The sequence below is a fragment of the Netta rufina genome (genome assembly GCF_964035555.1).
Source record: "Netta rufina genome assembly, chromosome: 2".
NCBI lineage: Eukaryota > Metazoa > Chordata > Aves > Anseriformes > Anatidae > Netta > Netta rufina.
In genome coordinates, this window is record NC_140124.1 from 51,606,478 (window position 1) to 51,628,523 (window position 22,046).

A 22,046-nucleotide genomic window follows, 5' to 3' on the forward strand; every position below is an offset into this window, starting at 1 on the left:
TGACTGAAACAAACTAACTTCAGCATAATCCACGGGTAGCTGAGAGTTTCCTACTAGTTTTGGAAGTGTCATTTGGGGTGAACAGTAAACTCACATCAAAATACAGCTTGGTTTATCCTAAAACTATTCACACATTCAGGGTGATTCTTGACAGATACTTAGAGAAAAAGCCACTTTTTAATGATCGTGTTAGCAAAGCCACCAGCAGAGGAGTAACCACTAACACCTTTTTTCTATTTAATATTTGAAAGCAGGCATATAGGAGAATTTCATTCAACTCCACTGCTCAAGACAAGCTGAGCCCCTTTCCTTTCTGAAGGTGTCCACTGGGTCAGGCTATCACACAGTCCTGTGTTTGGCTTTCAGTTTCCATTGATGCTACTTCAATCTGGATGCACAGTGGTGGCAGGGATACTCACCTGGGCCATGAGCTAACTACCAGGCAAGGCGGTCAAGAGACATGCGTTTGAACCTCTTTCAACAAAGACTAGCACATAGTCTCCCATATTTAAAGTAGGCATATTGGTCACTGTCATACAGGAGACTGTCAGGGGCTTTGCTATGTTCACCTATTTTCCATCCCTCCATGTAGTTACTGCAACTGCAGGTAATATATTAATCTGTGTCAGACGACTCTGACAGATGGGGAAACTTTCCGCACCCATAGCAAAGGCTTTAATCTATAATTTAGGCAGTGCCAGACACCTGTACCATCTACCTTCTTTTCCATCCATTTCATGAATCTAGTTCCCTTCTTTCCCCTTATTATCTTACACATGCTTCCTCTACCACCAAAAGCAAACCAACATTTTGCTTTAATTGAATAAAAGCCAGAAAAAAGACAGTTTGTAGCTTCATTTGTGAGGAGAAGAAAGAGACGGATGGACAAGCCATCCAAGCATCCTGGCTGAGAAATCATTATTTCTGAAGCTTCCTTCAGAGATGATGCTCTGAGCTGGGTAAGACCATGCCCTATTATTGACTATTGCATTTAAGTCTTCCCGCAGTAGGTTCCACACGTTTTCTGTTGATAAACAACAGCTAAAATGAGGAAAAAAATGCAGTTCCTGCAGATAGGATGCTCAGCTTTGGAAACCTAAATTCTCCTATCCTTGTTTTGGATGAAAGACAGGATGTCTGGTTTTGACATCCACTGGGCAAAGGGTTGTAAGTCTTACTGATTTTTACAAGTTTTTTTGCAGTAAGATGTGATGCATAAAATGAAACTCCCTCCTCTCCCACTTCCTCCATTTTACAAAGAACCTACAGATGGTGTTTTGCAATCCATGCTGTCTCATACTGTTTGCTTTACCATGGAGTACAAGTGAAACCAGAAAAAAATAAAAATAAAAATAAAAAAGGAGCAGCCAAAAAAAAAAAAAAAGGAAAGAAGCTATCATTTTACTCTGATGATGTTCAATCTTTTGGTTAGGGCTATTTCTCTCTTGAGCCTTTTCCCTGCTTCCTCACAGCCAGTTCAGCCATGCTCACTCCACTCTCAGGAGGAAAGCTTCCCCAGACCGTGCCAGTAACAGGCAGGGATCTGGCCAGTTTTCACAAAACACACAAGCAAGCAGGTGAGATGTGGGATGCAAGCAGGGGAAATGCAGAACTCTGAAGAATGAAGAATTTCTGGCTTAGAAGAGGTACCTACCGAAAAGGTGGCCCCGTGCACTCCACAAAATATTAGGAACACCTATCTTTTAATGCACTGCTTTTCAATCAGGCAGAAAAAGGAGGTTCTCACCATCTTTCACTAGGCCTATTGGGCAACTGTCAGAGAAACAGAAATACACTGCCTGTGTCCTAACCACATCCTATCCCACTATTTTGTTATTTCTGATGGCCACAACAACCCCATCCTAAGCAGACATACATCAATTCCTGTTTCTTCTATTAAGACAGATTGCACAGAAGCCCTGTGACTAGGTCCAGATAAGTTATAGATGTAGGAAAGCTTGGTTTAAAGCCTGGAAACATTTGCATATTAAGAACACAAAGAACACAAGAGGACTGAATATTTTCAGTGCTTTCATTATCAGACTATGCAATTGCATATAGACATTAAATTGTATGCCAGTTACTTCTCACAGCCTTTTAACTCAATATTATCTGTCCAATTTCTTAGAAATAAGGTAATAGGATATATATTGTATTAAAGCAGCTAGCAAAGATTGAGAAAACAGCTTTTGGAGGTCTAAGTTCATCTCTTCAAAGTTTTTCTCAAAATTAATCTCTTAACAAAAAATATCTGTAAGGATGAGAAGCACTGGCTTTAGCAATCACTTGAAGACTGTTGAGAAAAGACTACAGAGTAGGAGCAGAAAGGCTTGCCCATGCAGCTGGTTACTTATGTCCAGCATTTCTAGTAAAGCAGAGGGGAAACCGAAGCAAGACGGAGGACAGACAGCCCATATCTCAACAGAATACAGCTGAGAGCAGAAGGGTCTAAATACAGCAAGTGGGAGGGTTTGAATATTGGGTTTTGTTGATCAGAACAAAAGTAACAAAGGACTGTCTAGTACCTGCCTATTTTAAGAATCAGAATTTGGACTATTGTATTTGCAAATGTGGAAAAGAGGACAGCACACTTCAGACAGCAACATCTGGAAAACACATTTCTTTCTCTTTCTTTCCCTTACCATGCAGCAAAAAACAACCCTAGCTAACTCCAGCTACCCTTCCCCGAGTGCCTGATATGAAAAAAAGAACTGAGAACTGGGAAGAAAAGGGAGCTCAAAATATTTCATATGTAAAATTTTTCTTCGTTTTTAAATGAACTTGAAAGGCTGACTACAGTAATGCTACTATTACACTGTATTTCAGTTCTTTGAGGTATTCTCTGTCATCACATAGCTCCAATGAATCTGTGGTCCTCTGAAGGTGTACTTGGCTTGGCTGACATCAGCTCTGGCCATTGAGCTGCATCCTGGCTGGAGTTCACATGTTTTTAGGGAAAGGCTGACATCTGAATGCAAAGACCAATGGACTACATTTGCTGTTAGGTCAAGGAGCTGCAGCTGAGTTTGCCTTAGGGCTGGTGTGAAAATAGATTGTGAGGCTATGCAGTGGTTGTGGTTGGCAGGAGTCTGTGGGAGAGGCAAGAGCAAGGCAGTTGCAGCCTGGGCTTTGTGTAGCACAAGGTTTGGAAAGGGCTGGGTTGCACTTATGCTGACAGAGGCACAAGCTGTGCATCAGATCTCATTCGTCAGGAGTCCCTGAGTAGTCCCTGGTTAGAAATTGGACCCAGCAGCTGCCATCATCAAGGTTTATTGCTAGACTCACAAAAGGACCATCAAGCCGGCATTGCTGCTGGTCTGGGCAGGGAAGCATTGCTGGGCTGTGGTCAGGTCTGAGAACAGAGCTTGAGCCAGTAGAGGCCCACAAGCCAGGTTCAACCGGTAAGCATGGAAAGGTCAGCCTTAGGGGGCAACGCTAACCCTGGGACAGGCAAAAGGTCCTGGCTGGGGTGGCATTAGTGCTGGTGTCCAGGACACCACTTGAGTTAGCAGGTTGTGTTCCTGGGCTTCGGTAAGTTCACTTTATTGCTGGGGCACGCGAGGTCAAAAGTCTCAGTTTAAGCCTGCTGCCTGTATGCCAGTTTTACTCATCATAGAGGAGAAAGGACAGATCTAAAAACATCATGAAAAAAGGCAGTGGAGGTGGAGGAGGATTTGCAAGACTTAGGCAAGAAGGAAAAGGGAAGGAGGACTTAAAAACAGACAAGTTCCAGGTTTCTGTGAGTGGGAGGCAGTAAAAAAAAAAAGTAACAGGGAGTTGGACTAAAGATCATGAGTTCAACTTTGGCTACTTGTAGAGGAAGAGATACCAGGAAATCATTAGTTTCACAGTCTTCAGTTAAAAAAAGGTTTTTATGTAAAAGAGATTAATGTATTGCAAGAATGCCTCACTTTCTTAACCCCTTAATATGTTTTTTAACAAGCTGTGATTTCTACTTTCTAGGACTGTAGACAAGCCACTGCTTGGGTTATGAACTCGAGGGACTTCCTAAGGAATTAAGGGTAAGCAAGAAGAAGGTAGAATAGGAGAAAGAAATCAAAAATGAAAGCCGAGTTTGAGATTTTTTTGTTTTCTTTGTCCTGAGTACCTGCAAACCACAGCTACAATCTGCATCTGCCCATGACCTCAGGGGCACACTTGGGTGTACTGATTTTGTTGGTTTTGTACTTCATGGTCATCTCACTGAACTTCAGTCCAGATGAGATTCAGTAAAAACCCATATATTCTTCTATCTGACCATTTTTTTAAGTGCATTAATAAACCTAACTTTTGTAAACCTCTGCATTTTCATTCTTATTCCCAATTCCTCTGCATCTAAGCATGCATATAAAGCAGAGCACAAATACAGACTTCAGAGGAAAGCTTGAAGACAGAGTTAGAGCTGATCAGTCCCAGATACCCTACTCTGCAAGCTACCACAATGCAAATTCTTTGACAAATACTACAACTTCCAGCTGGGCTTTCAAGTTGGTGTCAGTCTTCAAAATCAGCATGGGATCTCATCTTTCTGACTATCAAGTGTCTTCTTCAGCCTTGGCAAGGAATCATCTCCTGAAGAAGAATGCTGACCTCTGACATACCAAGGCTTGGCACCAGTAAGATCTTCAGTTTCAAGCTTCCTTACTACTATGCCTTACTCAGTAATGAGGGGTCCAATTATCCCTCAGGAAAAAAAAAAATATACTAGAAGAATACACACAAGAAAAAAAAATAAATATAATAGAAGAATACACACAAGGCTTCTCCGTGAGAAAAACTCTCTTCTAGGGATGCTTGCAGAAGTTTCTATCAGACAGCATGGTCAGTATCTCCTAGAAGTTTTGAAGATCCTTATGGATGTATATTTCAAAACAATGACATCTTCTCCATCTCTTCCTTAACTCACCCAGCACGCTTTGTCTTAAGGCAGAGTGCTCTGCAATATGTAATATTGCTGCCTCTACTGACACTTTAAAAATTGAGGTAATAGAAACCAAAAGGGCTCATACCGCGTTCAAACTTCAGCCTCTTGTATAACTGAAACTGGTCAACAGGCACCAAACAGGCAATCTGAAATGAGAAATAAAAAGAAAAATCATTAGGAACAATTAGAGACTTGAGGAAATTTAATAAGCACCCTGCTCTACTTGTCTGTTCTCCTAAGCCAGCTCTCAAATCCACCTTCTTTTTCTGCATACCACCGCATACACCACCGCATTTCTCCATACCTAGACTTCCTTCTCCAAAGTCTAAAGTAGTTCCTGGTCTCTCCTATTTCGACCACATGGCAGAGTAGTTCAGCCCAAGTCCTTCTTACCATGCAGAGGAAAGCCTTCTTTTGGGGTTCTGTATTTACTTCAACCTCTTTGTTTTATTTCATGTTTGTTTAATGTAATGAAGGGTGACAGCTAGCCAAGCTTGGAAACTGAAGTCTGTTGTTCATGCAAAAGAATACAGTCCAAACAAACGATTGCTCATTCATGTCTCCCAGTCTTTATGGTAGGAGCCAGTTAGCTCTCGGGAACAAAAAAGCCAGTCTGGTTTCCATTTTTTATTCATGTAAGAAATGCATTATTCTTCCTTTTTTTTTGTTTTTCTGGACTAAGATGGTTAATGCCACTGCTATTGGAATTTGCCTTAGACATGCACAAGGCCACTGGGAACAGAAGTTAACAATCTAGTTGGCATAGGCAATCAGGCTTTGTCAATACATTTTGGGCATTACCATAATTAAGCTAACTTAGTCTAAATGGATAAATGCTCTGCTCTCCAGTCCTTGTAAAATAACCAAGTATTTAAAACTAATAACCAAACCTGCATACAGTGTAAGGAGGGGTTCAAATGAGACTTGTCAGATAGCTGAGAAGCCAAATGTTTGTTGAATTCAAAATATGAGATAATTCTCTTATTTGATCCGTTCACAACATTGCAGAGCATAGATCAGATCAGCACTGAAAAAAATTTCTGTGCCTACCTAAAAGACTTACTCTTTTCCTAAAAATAAACCTGGACTAATACCAGTAGAAGACCTGATCATTTGAAGCCCTGTGAGACAACACAGAACCGACAGCTTTGAAATGAAGGTGTTCTCAATCCTTATATCCAGGAGACCACCGTGGACCTTCAGATTACTGTAAAGGCAAAATTTTGCTCTCACTGGAGTAGAAGTTGGCCCTTGCTACCCTTCTGGGTTGTGTTGCAAGGCACTCATGGGAAGAAATACAAAGACAGAAAAATTCAATATATATTCAGCCTCATGTTGCAAATACCTCTGCTTTTGCAGTTGGAAAAAATAATAGCAGAGAATATATCCATTTGGAAGATAACGAATCGCTTTATTAAGATCTCAAATCAAATGAAATTAACATTGCATTTTGAAGCAGATTTTTGGATCAATTTTTGAGCTAAACAAATGTCATACAAAAAACAATGCCACTGTTGTCCAGATGTAAGTGTTTGAAGGTACTTAAAAGACTTAAAGGTGCTTTTAATTGAAGAAATCAGAGGATTTTTCAGCTAACTGGGAAACACTGACAAATCTTTACAAAGCATACTCATAATCTAGTGAATCAGTTCTGTGGTTAAAGTACTGTCCTCATTCAGCTTCTGAATTCAGGGTGTTAAGTATTTTTAATATGAAAGTAATTTCATGGAATACACAATACTTTAGTATGACCGTTACACAGCGAGCTTCCTGGAAAACTCTTCACCTGTTGATCAGAAGTTAGCTGAAACACTCTTGGAAAACAAATAACAACTTAATCAAACGAGTCAAAAAGAGTGAAGTTCAGCAGCTTCAGCAAAGAATGAAGCCAACCAACAGAATTACACAAAACCCACAAGACATCATTTCAGTATTGCCCAGTCTCCCCAAGGCAGCTTAAAATCTAAACAGAGTTCTGAAAACAAAGAGAGTCATCTGCTTTTCTCTAGCTGGGTGAGCATTGGCAACTACTTTAAATTTTACTTCATTATGACTAAATTAAAACAGCGAGTCTCAATGCTGTAAGGGTAAGAGCCACTTGAGTGAATTGTGTCATTGTCTGAGGCCTTTTTGTGCCTGCTCTTGCTTTTAACAAACCATTTTTCAAGAGCAGCTCTATTGAGCCCAGAATTTCCCATGTATTAAAAATCGGCCTTTTTGATGACAGTGGGAGCAGAGTTAGGAGTTTTATCGCAGATTTCAATAGGCAGCAGAGTCGGTGCTGAAAGCATCCCTTTCTTCTATTGAAAACCTGAGCTCACCACGCCAGCCTTCCCCACTGGCTTCCTCCAGCCCTGCTCTTCCTCCTTTGCAGCCTCTTTGTGGCCCAGGTCTGGCACCCTGCACACAGCTCCAGGCACACGCAGCCTGCCCCTTTTGCTGCTAATTTCATTTATGCTCAATGGTAAGACAGCTTTTGGACAGCATGGTTGGGCAATGAGGTGCTTATCTCCTCCTACCTGGCATCAGAGTCTAAATGCTCATCACCATGCAATTTTTTTAGCCCCATCTGGGAGCCCATCCCAAACATCCCTGTCCTGCCCGACCGCACACACCCATGGGTTTGGCACAGGATGGAGACCTGGGGAGGAAGCGAACTGGCAACACGGCAGGTGGCAAAGGGCCAAAAGAGAAAGAGCACAGGCATGCCAGAAAGCAAGACATTTCTTACTCTAGGGTAAGAAATTGTTCAATTATTCAATGCAACAAGAAATGCTACGGGACAAGTTTGGGGTGTTTTTTCTTTTTTTAAAAAACACCAGGTTAAGGTTACAATAAAAACCTCTGAACAAAATGAGAATCTAGGACTCTCCTCTCATGAAAAGACATTGGTTTGAGACTTATCAGACTGGTAGGAGTTGAAGTAAGTCTTCTGGTTTTCTATGCATCACAGGCAACTACTTCATTTAAAGTACTCTTGTCGTAGAGCACATGAATACTGGCAGGTCTCACTAAGAACAGCAGCTTTCACCTGAAGTAAAAAAATCCATAGAAAAAAAAATTTTTTTTGAAAGCTCGCAACCACAAAAGGCTCCAGCAGGAGCCTTGCCAAGTGTCCCAAAAGATTGCCCACTGTGGTACAATAACCGGGGGTGCTATTGCTATGCGAGACAAAAGAGCAAAGGAAGGAAAATGAAAGAGTTGGAAATAATTGAGTTCAGTTTACACAGGGGCAGACTGTTCCTTGTAACTTGGGCAGTGCAGTAACCAGGAGCCAAGGAAGAACAACTCCCCTGTTTTTAAACACTGGCTACCACAGTGGAAAGGGAAAATCACCGCTCCACCTATTCTCAGGCTTTCAAAGGAGATGCAAGGAGACAATCAGGAGAACTGAATAGGCCTTACTTCCTTTCACACCCATATGAATCAAGTCTTGATACCGCCTGGAGAGGAAAGTTCATCAGCACAAGTCCTTCTCCCTTTCTCTCTTCAGCAGACACACAGCAAGCGGAGGTCCTGCACTGGCAGCACCAATAGCAAAGGGTTGCGCTGCCTGGCTCTGCTGAAGTCCCACTCACAGAGGCAGTGCCTGATTTTGCAAGCAGTGCAAAGCAGTTTTAACTTGGGCTGTGCTTTGTTATGCTCAGTAGTTTAATCACGAAACATTAACGTATTAGTTTTCTCTATCAGGGAGCTCTTCCCTTATTTAATCACACACACAAACACACACAAAAGACTTGCATTTACTTCCCTCAGATTTAAGAACAAGTAAATAACAAGAACTTTTTTAATTTTGAACGTGAAAAAAGTAGGTTGGCCTGCAACATGTTCCCACCTTCCTCCCCATTTTACCATTTCAATCTGCCCCTAGCAAAATGTAAACCAATTTTCAAATTAAAAATAAAACCAGTATTTTAAAACAACTCCCCGAGGGCTTTTTGCTCAGCTATGTATGGAATACAACACAGTAAAGAATTCGAAGATCTGGGTCACTGTCCCATTTCATCAGCTCTTTGCAAAGTGCTGACAACCCTCTGCCAGGTTAGAGCAGAGATCAGGTATTTACACAGACGGAGGGGGCAATAAGCAGAAACCGCACGGAGTGCAAAGGAAAACTTCTTGCTGAACTCCGGAGGCATAAGGAAAGCCCAAATGATGCTCGCTCTTCGTGCTCCCTGCACAACTGTAATTCAAATCAGATTACATACATCACTGTGCCTCGTTGGCATCAGCTCTACAAGCTTCAGAACAATGCAGACATTAGAAACAGCACAGCACAACCCCTTAGAAATCATCCAAGCGAGTACTACATTGGAAGTCCTTATATGCACTTGAGACTTACCCCGATTCACAGCTTACACTGCTGATTGCATTTGCACCACGTAAAACCATTTCGAATCATAATAAATTACCCTCTATTTAGGTTAGGGATATTAACTGTTCCAATTAAATCAATGGAGCAAATCCCCAAGAGAGACAGGAATATTCTAGACAGGAGAAGTCTGCACAGTTGAAGAGAGCTGCATTAGCATAAGATGTTCCTTCTACCTTCTGCTACCAGGAACAAATCCAAAGCGTTTTTGTTTATTGTACTATTAGAGTGCGAAAGGACAAACATCTTGTTTAATGAGATGGCTTTTAAACTTTCCTTTTCTGTGTAACCAGCTATTTGAAACAGAGCCTGTAGCCAAAAACATTGCCTTCTCATCACTAACATCCATTTATTTCTGCTTTAAAACAAGCTACACTTAAAGCAGCTGATATCTTGATGTAACAGGTCAAGATATGATCTAGGCTTAGACTTGATTTCATGCACTGTAGTGGAACAGTTCCTTCTATTCAAGTACGCTGCTTGTCAAAACCAAAAACAAGCAGAGAAAGTACCAGTTTCAACTAGCTTTTGTTAATGTAAAAACAAAAAAGGGGGGGGTCAGAAAACATATTTGTACTGAAAGGTACAATTTTCTAGTTCCAATTACCTATGTTAATTTTTTTTAAGAATACAAAACCTGTAACATTTTCTTCTGAGGTCCAGAGAGACACAATGTTCTAGTTCACCTAAGTTAAGCCTTAACTCCCAACATCTCCTGTGCTCTGTGAATAAGCAGTTTACTCCCCAAACACCAATGAAATATTTAGAGACAAATGCCTACTATTCAGACTTGCTAATTTCTTAATGACAAATATAGGAAGAAATTCCATCACACATTTACAATGTTAACCTGAGTTTTTGCCCTCCCCACTGCCAAAAGCAACACAAGAAGCACATGTGTCAGAATCGAGCCCAGAGCAGTGAAAAAGCTCTAATAATTTAGTACCGAACAGCAGTAACACTGAGGGGTTTTACTGAGAAGACAAAACATACTTTCTTCACAGAGAAGACAAGTAGGTCACTGGTAAGTACCGAAGAAATGTTACACACCTTGAATAAAGACCTTGACAGAAGTAGATGAACTTTCATAAATGTTACATATCCTAAGTTACTTATAAGCTTTATTATTAATTGTTCAGGTCTCCTATTGAACAGGACCCAATCCAAAATGCACCGAAGTCAATGGCAAGGCTTTTCTTCACTTCAAATTATGTCTAAGTTCACCTTATCTCCCCTGTGCAGGCTAGGGCAAAAGGCATTTAAAAAGCAAACAAGACAACTGTGCTAGCTAACGTAATTAGACACAATTTAGCCCAAAGTAGAGGAACCTATTTAACACCACATTCGTGAGAAAGACAGTTCGAACTGCTGCTTTTTTCTCCAAACCCTAACAGTGCCTGCTAAACATTAGTTACAGCAGGGTCTGAAATGGACATGACCTGAAAAATACACTATTTCAAAATCCTGATGCCAAAAAAGGACTGATGTATTTTTCCCCCCAGGAGAGGTAGCACTTACATAATTTTCAGAAAAAAAATAAAAATATAAATAAAAACATGAAAAAGTCTACACGCCTATTTTACTGAATGTTTACCAGAAGACAAATTTTTAAATGCACAAGCATAAGTATCTTTAAGTTAGATGCTACTGAATGGTTGAGAAAGTGTTGCCAGAGGTATGACATTTCTCATGGCGCTGTTGAGGTGAGGAACATTTTCCTGCTGGAGGCCAGAGAGCAAACAACCAGCCCTCCTGGAGGCGAGGAGGCTGATGTTTCCACACCTGGAGTTTCAGAGCGTGTAATGAATAAACTGTAAGGCTAAATAGTACTTCCATGCCAAACAATAGTCATATGTAAGGACATTCTCTCCCATCTGAATAAGGTTCTATTTTTTAAATAGTAGCTTTTAAAGGCCACATTTTCACATGGAACAGCCTTTATAGAAAAGAAAAGAAAAGAAAAGAAAAGAAAAGAAAAGAAAAGAAAAGAAAAATAGAATACAGAGTGCTCATACATAATCTGTGGTTTATTTACTAATCCTACAGATTATTAATAGAGACAGGCTATTAATTCTATTGTTCATGTTTTGTTTTGACTTATTTTTTTCATCAAAAAAAATAAGTATTTGGTAAAATACACACGCAGTTCATTTTAATGAGGTTGGGAGCTTGTCTGCTTTTCAAGCAGAGGGTTTGTGTTTTAAGTGCATCACCAAGAGGGAGTGTCAGAATATTCATTCATCCACCAGACACTAATGCACATCTTGGGCTGTTTAGTCATTCTGCCTTTAGCCCCCAAAAGCACACAAGGATTAAGTTAATGGTCCATTAATACATGCCCTCCAGTGCCCTTTTGCTTACTAATGGGAAATACATCCTTACAGTTCCTATAGCATCATAACCCGAATTTAACAGTGCAGAATTCTTCCTGCCATTTGCTAATTTTCTTTTAAAACAGCATTTTCAATAAATGTTATTTGTCTTCAGTCTGGTGCTACAGGTGGGAGGGACAGCGCTACACCTTCTCTGTGTCTATGCAGAAGAAAAGAGGAAAGGAAACAGCTAACTTCTTTCCACAACGGCTGGATTCAGCCAAAGAAAAGCTCCACCATATCCCATATATAAAAAATAATAATTTTTAATTATTATATTAAAAATAATAATAATTGCAACTCCCAGACCCTGATTCAGCTAAGCACTGTGTCTCAAATTCATGCTGGAGAGGAGATCATGATTTTTGGGGGCAAAAATGTAATTCTTGGTAACTCTCTCCAGTTCTGTGTGAGGTGTTTTATATCTGCTTTCCCTTATGCAAGCAGAGCCACTGCAACTCAGTCGCACTCCTTCCCCGGTTAGAGGTGATCTGTGATTAGAGGTGATCCCCTCAATGAATGCCATCTTCCCAGCCCCGTGGTAGAGCAGAGAGGAGAAGTACAGTTGCCAGTGTCAGTGGAACAAAGGAGGTCCCTCATTTTCAGTCAAAACTTTTGCCTCCCAGTGAATCCATCTCTCACATGCCTGCTTGGAGGAAAATCCCATTCCATAATGAATGGAATTGAGTTTACTTCTTAATACAGAGTTAATATTGAGTTTACTCCTTTCTCCCCAGCAGAAAATAACCACACACAAAAAATTTGTGACAAATGGCATGACTGCATTTGAATACGATTACACACCTCTAGCACAGTTATGTCATCTGTATAAACAGGGGTTAAGGAAAGCCAGAAGATAAATAAATAAACTGCTTTTCTGTAGTTCCAGATGGAGGTCTGATTCTCCTTGACATTGTTCCTGCACACAAACGCTAAGAGAATGCGCTGAATGAGCCAAAATCCTTTAGCCACCTTTTTTTTTTTTTTTTATCTCTGCTTATGTTCCTGTGCCCAGCAGTGGCTCACCTGGCTCACAGAGGGAGCAAGCAAGCAAGAATAGCCTCAGGGTGAAATCGGATTTGCCCACGGTTTTCCATGGCTTTCTAGATGCACAGAATAGCTGGCATGCATAAAGGTTCCAGCCACGCTGCCAGCAGCTCCTCCCCATGTCATGGGTTTGGAGCTAAGCCCAATTCAGAAACTTTACACCAGCCCTAGGTCAGCCTGGAGGCTGCTGGAGCTCTGCTGGGAGGCCACCAGGCAGCCTGGTGGGAGCCACTGACAGCCCCCTTGAGCCCCTTTGTCCCAGGCAGTGTAAGGAGGTCTAGGAGCTACATTTTCCCTCTGGTTTCTCTGCTTCCAACTTTCAAATTGAACATTCATGTTACTCTGGGGGATTGTGCATGCGCCAGATGTGCAAACAGCTGTGCCCAAGCCTCGTTTAGCTTCTGAGTTCTCAATCTCTCCCATCTCTGCCCTGGGAACTAAGCCACTTTTCTCTTAAGACCTACTTCCACCCAGTGCTGTGCAGATACCTTTCTTTGAATACAATTATATGGTCTCATATGTTTACACAGGCTGCAAATTGGTTGCTGAAGCCCAATATAAACATGGAGGAAGAAGTTCTGGCTTTGCATACAATCAGTTTGTGTTCTTGCTCTTGGGTTTAAAGAGGTGCTGGAATTTCAGTGTTTATAGTCATATCAAAGCTGTTTTAATTGACAGCACTAAGGGAGGCTCAGCAATTCTAGGATACAAGGTGTTCTGGTTAAGTCACCTGCACGGGTAATTCAGAAGTTGTCTGGATGCCAAGTAAACCCTTCCTCAAGGCACAGAGAAGGAAAAAAGGAGCAAAACCCTTGAAAAACATCTGCTTATTTCTAGTTCCTCTTGTTAGTCAGGCTTCTTGCCAAAAGCTCATTAAAGGTAATTAAAGGGAGGAAAAAGTACATGATCATATTTATTATGTAGATGAAGAAAAGTACTTGGGGGGTTTTATGTTAAAAAAGAGGAAGAAAGAAGTGTTGATACCTCTGCTTCTTGTAGGGTCCCATGGTTCAAGCATACCATGTCTGGACAAGTGATAGGAGATCCACAACCTTCTTGAATTGCCAGCTGCATGTACTGTTTTAGGCACTAGGAAGAAGGAAAGAAAAAAAAAGTTACAGCCCACATGTTGGGAACACACAGACGCTGAAGATACTACACAGCTACCACCTCCACTGCCTTAATTGGCTGTCCTGAAGCTCCAGCACACAGAAAACATCAATTATTGCAAGCGTGAATGTTACAAGTCATTACATTGGAAAGAATGCAACAAAGAACAATTAATTATGCATGACTTCATCTGCCGAGCATTGTGTTTACCCGAGTCAGCAAGTCAGACCCTTCAGTGCTAACAGCCCCTATGCTGTGCTCAACTGGCTTGGGTAGATTATGGGGAGGGGGGGGACGACATCTTTCATCCTAATTAAACAGGCTTCTTTCTTTTGTCTTTCCTTCTGCATTTTTAATTCAGACTCTGAGGCAGCAGTCCCCATTGTAGGAGACCTCATTTACAAGAAGGAGGCTACTGTTCTCGGCTCCATAAAAACGGAGGGCTAGGAGGTTAGAGGAGGTTATAATCTGTCCTACAAGATGTGCAGCTATCAGGGCTCTCCTCCCTCTCAAGGCCCCACAGAGATCAGGTAATTTCCACGATTTACCTTAATTTATCATCAGCCTCTAGGCTATTGAGCAAGAGTTCAAGGTCCATTTCCAGCATGGAAACCTTCTTACGAATGTTTCCGAATTGTTTCATCACCCAAAAATGGCAGGCCTCTCCTTTCCAAAAAATAAGCCCTTTGCTCCCCCTCACATTTTATTTAGCATGCCGGTTTCAAATGTATCTGGCTTGGATTTTAGGGATCCACAATTCTTTCATCTATTTAACACTTACTACGCAGTCTTCAGTAAAGTCATGAAATAAAACTGGGGCAATGGACTGAAGAGCACTGTTCTAATTTTAACTCCAAAGTACACAGGCAAGTAAGTGGACTCACTCCTAAATAAAATAAAGCAAACCTTGAAAAGGTAAAGCAAACCTCCTTGAAAACGCTCAAAAAGCATACAGTAAATTGCAAATCACTCTAAAAAATAAAAAGACATGGATTTCTGGCAGATTTTGGTATCAGCTTGCATAGTTTACTGTAAATGAAAAGCAACACATTTTATGAGCAGCAGGACTAAGGAAGCTTTTTTCTCTTCAGCTTTGTATTACGTGCCCACATGGTAAGCCTGTCCTCCTCCTCAGTGCTGCTGGCTGCTTCCCCTGATGCCCCCGCTCCCCTTCTCCTCCCTGCTCCCAGCCCCAAAGGCCAGCAGCAGCACTGGGTGCCTCTGAGGACAGCTAACAGGTTAAACACTACCTGCCCATCCCTCATTTGGGCGTCTAATTTGGGTTTCCCTGGCTAAACGCCTCTCAGTTTTCAAGAAGTGTGTCGAAGTGTGAGGTCCCCGAGACCTCTGCCTCTCTGCCAGCCTCAGGAACGGGCACTGAGTCCAGAAGCCACCAAGTGGGATATGGGGAAATCAGAGCATGAAGTCCCAGGCCCCTTCACAAAGTGCTTTTCCAGTATTTATGGGCATTTAACATTCAAGCTTGCATTAGTCTGGGCTGTTCTGAGAAGGCTTTGCGTAACGGGCTCCAATTAAAAGAAATTTCCTCATTTGTATTTTTATTGGAAAGCTGGTATCCTCCTAAATGTCAGGCTACCCAGGAGTTCGAAAAACAGAAACAAGGTTTCCTCCTTATTCTGTCCCTCCACTGAAATGTCCCCGTCCGCACCTTCCTGGTTAATTCGGATGAACTACACACTTCAAGCAAGTAGAAGCACATTAACTTAGTGGCATTTTAAACAAATTTACATCTGATTTATAAATATCTCAATAGTATTCATTTAGAAGAATACAGGGACATAACCTACTGGCAAGCTTTAAATATCTAGCCCATTAAGCACTAATGGGTTCAGATCCAGCACACATTCCTGTAAGAAAGCAGCAGAGCAGGCTGTAAGGAAGAGATGGTACACAAGCAATACGTGGGAGGTGAGGGAGATATTCACAGGTCAAGGGGGAAAAAGAAATCAGTAATTGAAGATGCTATGAACCACCTAAGGAGCATCAGTCCAGATTTACCCGGGAGCTACTCTTTTGTTATTCAAACAGCAGACCCTGTGCCTGCTCCCATCCACTTGTCCACCTTCCCTGAAGGCATTTAGGTACAGTGCTCATGAACAGTCAGTGTAACCACCACACCAGTCACCCCGTTATAACCCACAGCTCCACCACAAAGCGGTAAGCAGAAAACCAGGCACAGTCACGGCGGTGCCAAAAAAGTGTCCCCAGATCCCAGGGCAGCTCCCAGCCCCACTGCTGATGTGGATGGAGACCAGGGGCCCACACCCTTCAGATCATACAGCAGGAGAAACGGGGCACCAGGCATCGACTCCCGACACGGCTTCCCTCCTGGTTTGTGCCCGTGCTCTCCACCATGAGCGATGCTCAGCCCTCTGAGCCCCATCCCCAAAGCCTGCATGAGCTGCAACGTGCAACATTTGAAGAAGGGGGAAAGTTCCCCTCCTGCCAAAAACTTTAGTCCGCCTTAGTTTATCAGCAAGCATGGGAGAACAACCTTTTACTTTCGCTGAGATCCTGGCTGCTGTCTCCTCGGTGGTGCTGCCTGATATTTAGTAATTTGTTTTGACAGCATGGTACAGAGGATTTGTATGCTGGGGGCAGCTCAGGTCAGCCAGTTACAGAGTGAGGACAAAGCTTGAGAAGTTCCTGCAGGCCTAGCAGCAGCCCAGAGGCTTGTTCTTAATTTAGACTTCCAGGACAGAAGCTCAGAGCGCTGGCAATTGCCCTCCCCTGACACCATGGGCAGGGAGCGCTTAAGGAGCTCCCATCCACAGCACAGATTTTGATTTTAGCTTTTACATGCACTAGCTGAACCATTAGGGATACCGAGGCAGGAGAGCAGAGGTTGCTGAGGATTATTAATGCATCTGGATTCTCCTCGTCTCACTCACCACCTGATCATGGGTGAGGACAGCGAGTTGAGCCTTTCCACGGTACTTTTAGAGGGCACTGTGCTTTTAGGGGGTGACCCGGGGAGATTTTGTAATAGGTTTGTGCAGTGCCACAGAGCTTCAAATGCTTCACCACCTCCACGTTAAACAGCTTTGATAGCTATTAAACATTTTGCCTTGATTTTCTGAGCTTGGAGAATGTGTTCTGGGTGCAATTCAAGAACGTGATAGAAGGACTTAAAGGAAGCCTTTACATTTATCACTGAAGGATTAAGCTTTTTACCTATGTCTGTACATGAATGAAGATGTGAACTTCTTGTTCCCTCTTTCACAAGTTAGCAGCAAAGAAGAGATTGTGGAAAATTATTAAAATTTTCAAATACACCTCCACATTAACAGCAAGACTGTTTTTAAAGAAGTTTTACTATTATTTACAGCTCAGCTACTAATCTAGCTACTTCCTTTAAAAGTGGCAAATAAAAGTATCTGAAGAGATGTAAAAGCTGCAAATGTGACAAGAAGAGGATTCACTGTTTACACAATGCATCATGATTCATTTTCCCAGCAGTATGTTCTCCTACACAATAAAGAATTCATTATAAAGACATAAGACTTTTTTTTTTCTCTATGATTTTTGTCTACACAAAATCAAGAATATCTCAGTAAGGAAAATCGCTATTTGTTTATTACACATGCTATTTAGTCACTCTGCAAAGTGAAGGCAAGATCAAGATATTCAGCATTTTCTGACACCAAAGTTCCTTGAAAGGATCTTAACTTTGACACCTAATAAACCACCAGGCTGTGACACCCGTGGGCTTCACAACACCTTCCAATTTCCCCCAGTGCAGTGATTTACAAGCATGGGGAGCAGTCAGTGGCTGCAAAAGCTGCACCAGAGGACCAGTGGCTTTCAGTGGCAGCCATAGCACAGGCTTGATCTCCAGAGTCATCAACAGTGCCCTTCCTAGCAGCAAGCGAGGTGTCCACAAATGCCTCACCCAGTTGAGGCACAACGATCAAGACAACGGACTAAAAACCTTCTGAGGTCTCCCTCAATGGGTCTGAATCCTGCTGCCTACAAATGAAATCAGAGGATTAGCTCCCCTACATTTGCTCCTCAAATAAATGGTAGAAGCCAACCAGGGGAATTTTAACTCCCATACCTGCAACTGTACCCCGAACACTTTACACTCAACTGAGGTTCTGCCTCGTTACAGCAGCTATACCATGTAGCTAGTTGTGTTCTGGAAGGCATTGTGTAATCCTGATGCAACCAAGGAAGAGAAATACATTACAATGTGGCAATACTACTCCACTAGTAAAAAGCAGTAAACCTGACAGAAGGTTTTGGTGCCAATCTAACGTCGACAAACAACTTTTGCTCCTGCTGGACTACTGTCAACTTCAGTGAAAATAGTACTACAAATAATTTTTTCTTCTACCTGAGATTCAAAATGCATAATGAGACTTTTTCTTCAAATAATTTTCTTTCTATGCATTCGGGGTCAACAATTTGTTTTTGACAATAACATGTTTTTGTCTTTCAAGCCATCACCTTCTGCTGTTTAATAAAGACAGGTGTCTCTTTACCTACTTCAGAAAATGCTACTCATGAGTATCTAATAAGTTAAGGCCTGTAAAGTATTCGGATCATATTCTCATAGTACATGCAATATATATGCATTTTTTTTTTGGTTTACAGGACTTGTAAAAGAGGTTACGATTTAGGCAAATATTTGCATATACCCAAGTACACATTCCTCTCCTGGAGCTAAAGCTTTGTTAAAAGTGTAAGTTGCAACGTGAAAGAAGACTCTTTAAAAAAAGCACTGAAAATCCCAACCCAGCAATGCACAAATGAGTAACAACAAATCCTTTTTTCAGTAATAAACACTTCCTGTATTTTTCAAGAGTGTTTGCCATGGTCAGCTGTGAACTCCAGGAACTGAAAATTCTGTTCAGACTACTCACGGATTCTTCATTTCAGCACTTCTTGGACACATTGCACTAACTTCAACTTTTTTTCTCTCTCTTTTCCCAAATCGTATTGTATGGCGGGGATTTTTAATATGCTGACCCAAAAAAAAAAAAAAAAAAGGAAGTCTGTTTGGTTTGGCAACATCTTTAATCTGCAGAAGGACCATAACAGTTCTGCATTTCAACGTAAGAATGAGTTCAAAGTATAATTTTGGTATTATGTTGCTGGGTAATGATGTAACAAAGGCATTATATCCTTCTCCCTGGGAAATCTTATGCTTGTGGTCAAAGGCATTTTCAGGTCATCTCTATACCAGAGAGAAAAGATGGATCCCAGTCATTCCTACATGATGCCTTTCCAAGTACTTTGACATATTCCATTACCCTGCTCTTTAGCTCCCTAAATTCAGCCTCATAGTTTTGGATGTGAAAGCATAAAAAGGAATCTACAAATGTGATACAGCAAATTTGAACAGGTAATATTCAAGAGAGGTGGAGGGCTGGCTAGGAAAAAAGGAGGAAACTGAAGGAGCTGGCCTATTTTCCTGTCAAGTGCTACAGGTAGTGCTGCTGACTGACCACTGTGTAGCAGTTGATCCAGAACAAGTAAGGGTATCTTTCTTTAATTAAACATGATAACTGTGGAAATTAGGGGAAAAAAACAGGTCCACACTATTTCCCAACCACTCCTAGAGTATGATCTACATTAAACAAAATATGATTTAAAGTATTCTGCCAAAGAAGAAAGTCTTTCTTCCTAGTGTGTAACTTGAAGACAATTTCCATTTCAGAAAATTTAAGAAAACCTCAGGCCCACATTTTAATATCCACATTAAAACGTTAAATCTCTTTCTCAAAGTCCTCAAAACTGTGTTGAGTTTGGGGTCATTTTTTTTCAGTGTTTATTTTTTTAGCCCTAGCCTTTCACAAACTCAAAATCTGAGGGTTGAAATAAACAGACTACATATGGAGAGAAGACATAACTTTTTGATTGGCATTCCAGATGCCATGTGCCTCTCTGTCTTACGATCCAGAACAGATTAAGTTTAGTTTTCACTTCAGTTCTCTGTAGTGTTCATGTACTTTTTATTATGTAAGACACGGCTCTCATTACTTTCTTATTTACAAATGTTCCCTGCTCTTCAGTGCATACACATCACAAGGTAGTAGCTGTGAAGTTTTATATGTAGTATTAGTAACTTGTCAGAACACTACATTTTCACTCCAGTGGCTGCCAGATCCACTCAATAATTAATCAATTGTGTACTCAATTAAATGTAAAAAAAAAAAAAAAAAAATTGAAATAGGGAACAGCACCCAGCAGTTATGGCAGATCTGCATCATTCAATGTGTAGTAACTGAACTCCTGGAATGTGTCAAGCATTTCCCAGCAGGTCTTAAAACCAGATGAATTAAGCCTACTGTCGATTAGCTTGGAGGTATCTGCACTTTGCCTGAAGAAAAATGTGGGGCTTTTCCAACCCAAAAAAAAAAAAAAAAGTTTTTTTAAAAGAACAACAAAAGCACACCAATAAAACATGTACTTGTATTGCCTGATCTGTATTTTAACTGCTAAGGACCAGATGCAGTGATAAATGAAGTTACCTTTAAATGGATAAAAGATCAGACCACACAGAAGCCTTAAGGAGGAAGATGCTTGAAAGAAAGTGAAAAAATTCCCTTAGCCTCAGATGACAAATTGTGCCTGAGTAGAAGGGGAGGAGAAACATGACTAACAAGCATCTTCCTTTGTTATGACCAAGTGAAAATATCAACAAGGAAAGATGACAGTGGACTAGAATATAATGGCCTCTTGCTGCTCCAAGCCAGGATTTTTAGGGGATCTTTTAAGGAAGACTGAGAAATCTGTCAGCTTTGTCTCAACAGATCTACAGCCAATGGTGCTAGATGCTGCTCAGGTGCACAGTCTAAAACCAATTTACATATGGCCCTGCACATGATGGATGCCTTTCAGAAAAGTCAGGGTAGGTTCCTGGCAATCTTTGCCATGAAATGGCACCACAAAACTAAAAATGACCAGAAATGCATGTGAGAAGTTTTCAAACCCTCTAAATTACTATAAAATTGCTACGTGTTCAGTACCGCTCTTAGCAGGCGTGGGAATTTTCTTTTTTATAACTTTAAAACAAAGCTATTCTGCAACATTTCAAATGTCAAGCTGGGGGGAAAAAAAAAATCTGAAACGTCAAAATTTGACAGGTTTCTACCTGTGGGTGGAAACAGAAAACAGTCTGAGGTGAGCTTACATAAAGTAAGTGGGGCATCGCAGCACAAGGGCTATTTAGGAAAAGGAGAACAGAGTGTTCTGGTGCAGCCACGAGCACATACAGATGTCTCCTAGGATGGAGAAAAGAGGTGGAAGAGAGGATCAAGAAATCTCCTCCTGAAAATTAGCAGAAAGAAATAGAAGAGAGATTAAAACCCAGAGTTTGCTAGACAAAGGCAAATCCAAATTTTCCCTTACTCCTAAGTTTTACTAAGTAGTCTTTCACTGTAGTATTTGTGCATATTTGCTTCATTTCGCAGACATCCCACGCTCTTTGTCATCTGCCTTCCCCTTGTCTTTGATCTGCTCAATCTCCTCAGCTCTGCGGCTTTCCTTCAAATGCTTTTTGCTGATGCTGATCCTTCACATCAGTTTGTCTACAGTTCTCCAACTCTCCCCTGCACAAGCAGCCAAAGACTGCACAGTACTAAGGACAAAATGTCAATATTTGGCCACCCGAAGAAGGAAGTAGGGCAGCGCACAGCTGCTCCTGAAAGGCACAAGGAAAGCAGAGGAGCCTTAGAGCGTCTTGCTGGCCAAGCACAACAGAAACTCCTGTTTCTGTGGAAGGGTTTTCCCTTCCCCTCTAGCAAAAATAGCTGGCAGCAGCACGCAAGCTCCTCTTTCACAGGCTGTAGCTTCCTCACCAGGCAGGCAAGAGCTGCCCAGGGCACTAGGCTGTCAACAGCAGGAAAAAAGCCTTTTTTGCCCATGCCTACAGCCCTGGCCTTGCTGTCACACATAGCTAGAGCAGAAAACCTTGTTCTCCCAAACACCACGGGATCACCTTCTACTTGTAGAATACTCAAGGCAGAAGCTACCTGTGCTCCTATTCAACGTTGCACGTTGACTTCTCCTTTTAAGGTTGCAGGAAGTTTAATCTCACTTAGACTGGGTTCTGTGGACCAAAATAACAAACAGGTGATCATCACAGTATTTGTTTTGTATGTTTTGTAACTCAGTTACCTCACATGCTTCTCAGAAATACAAGACCTAACAAAGAATTTGCTTGGAAAAAAAAACGAAGGGTGATTCATGCTGG

At 41.5% G+C, this 22,046-nt stretch overlaps 1 protein-coding gene across 1 annotated transcript in view; it reads right to left on the bottom strand.

Moving 5' to 3' along the window:
• Positions 1-22,046, bottom strand: part of RNF144B (ring finger protein 144B) — a 55,074-nt gene that overhangs the window by 12,515 nt on the left and 20,513 nt on the right. The window contains exons 3-4 of the mRNA XM_084282655.1: positions 13,700-13,804; positions 5,010-5,070 (exon numbers count right to left, since the gene is read on the bottom strand). Coding sequence (XP_084138781.1) covers positions 5,010-5,070; positions 13,700-13,804 — 166 coding nt within the window. The remainder of the gene's footprint in view (positions 1-5,009; positions 5,071-13,699; positions 13,805-22,046) is intronic.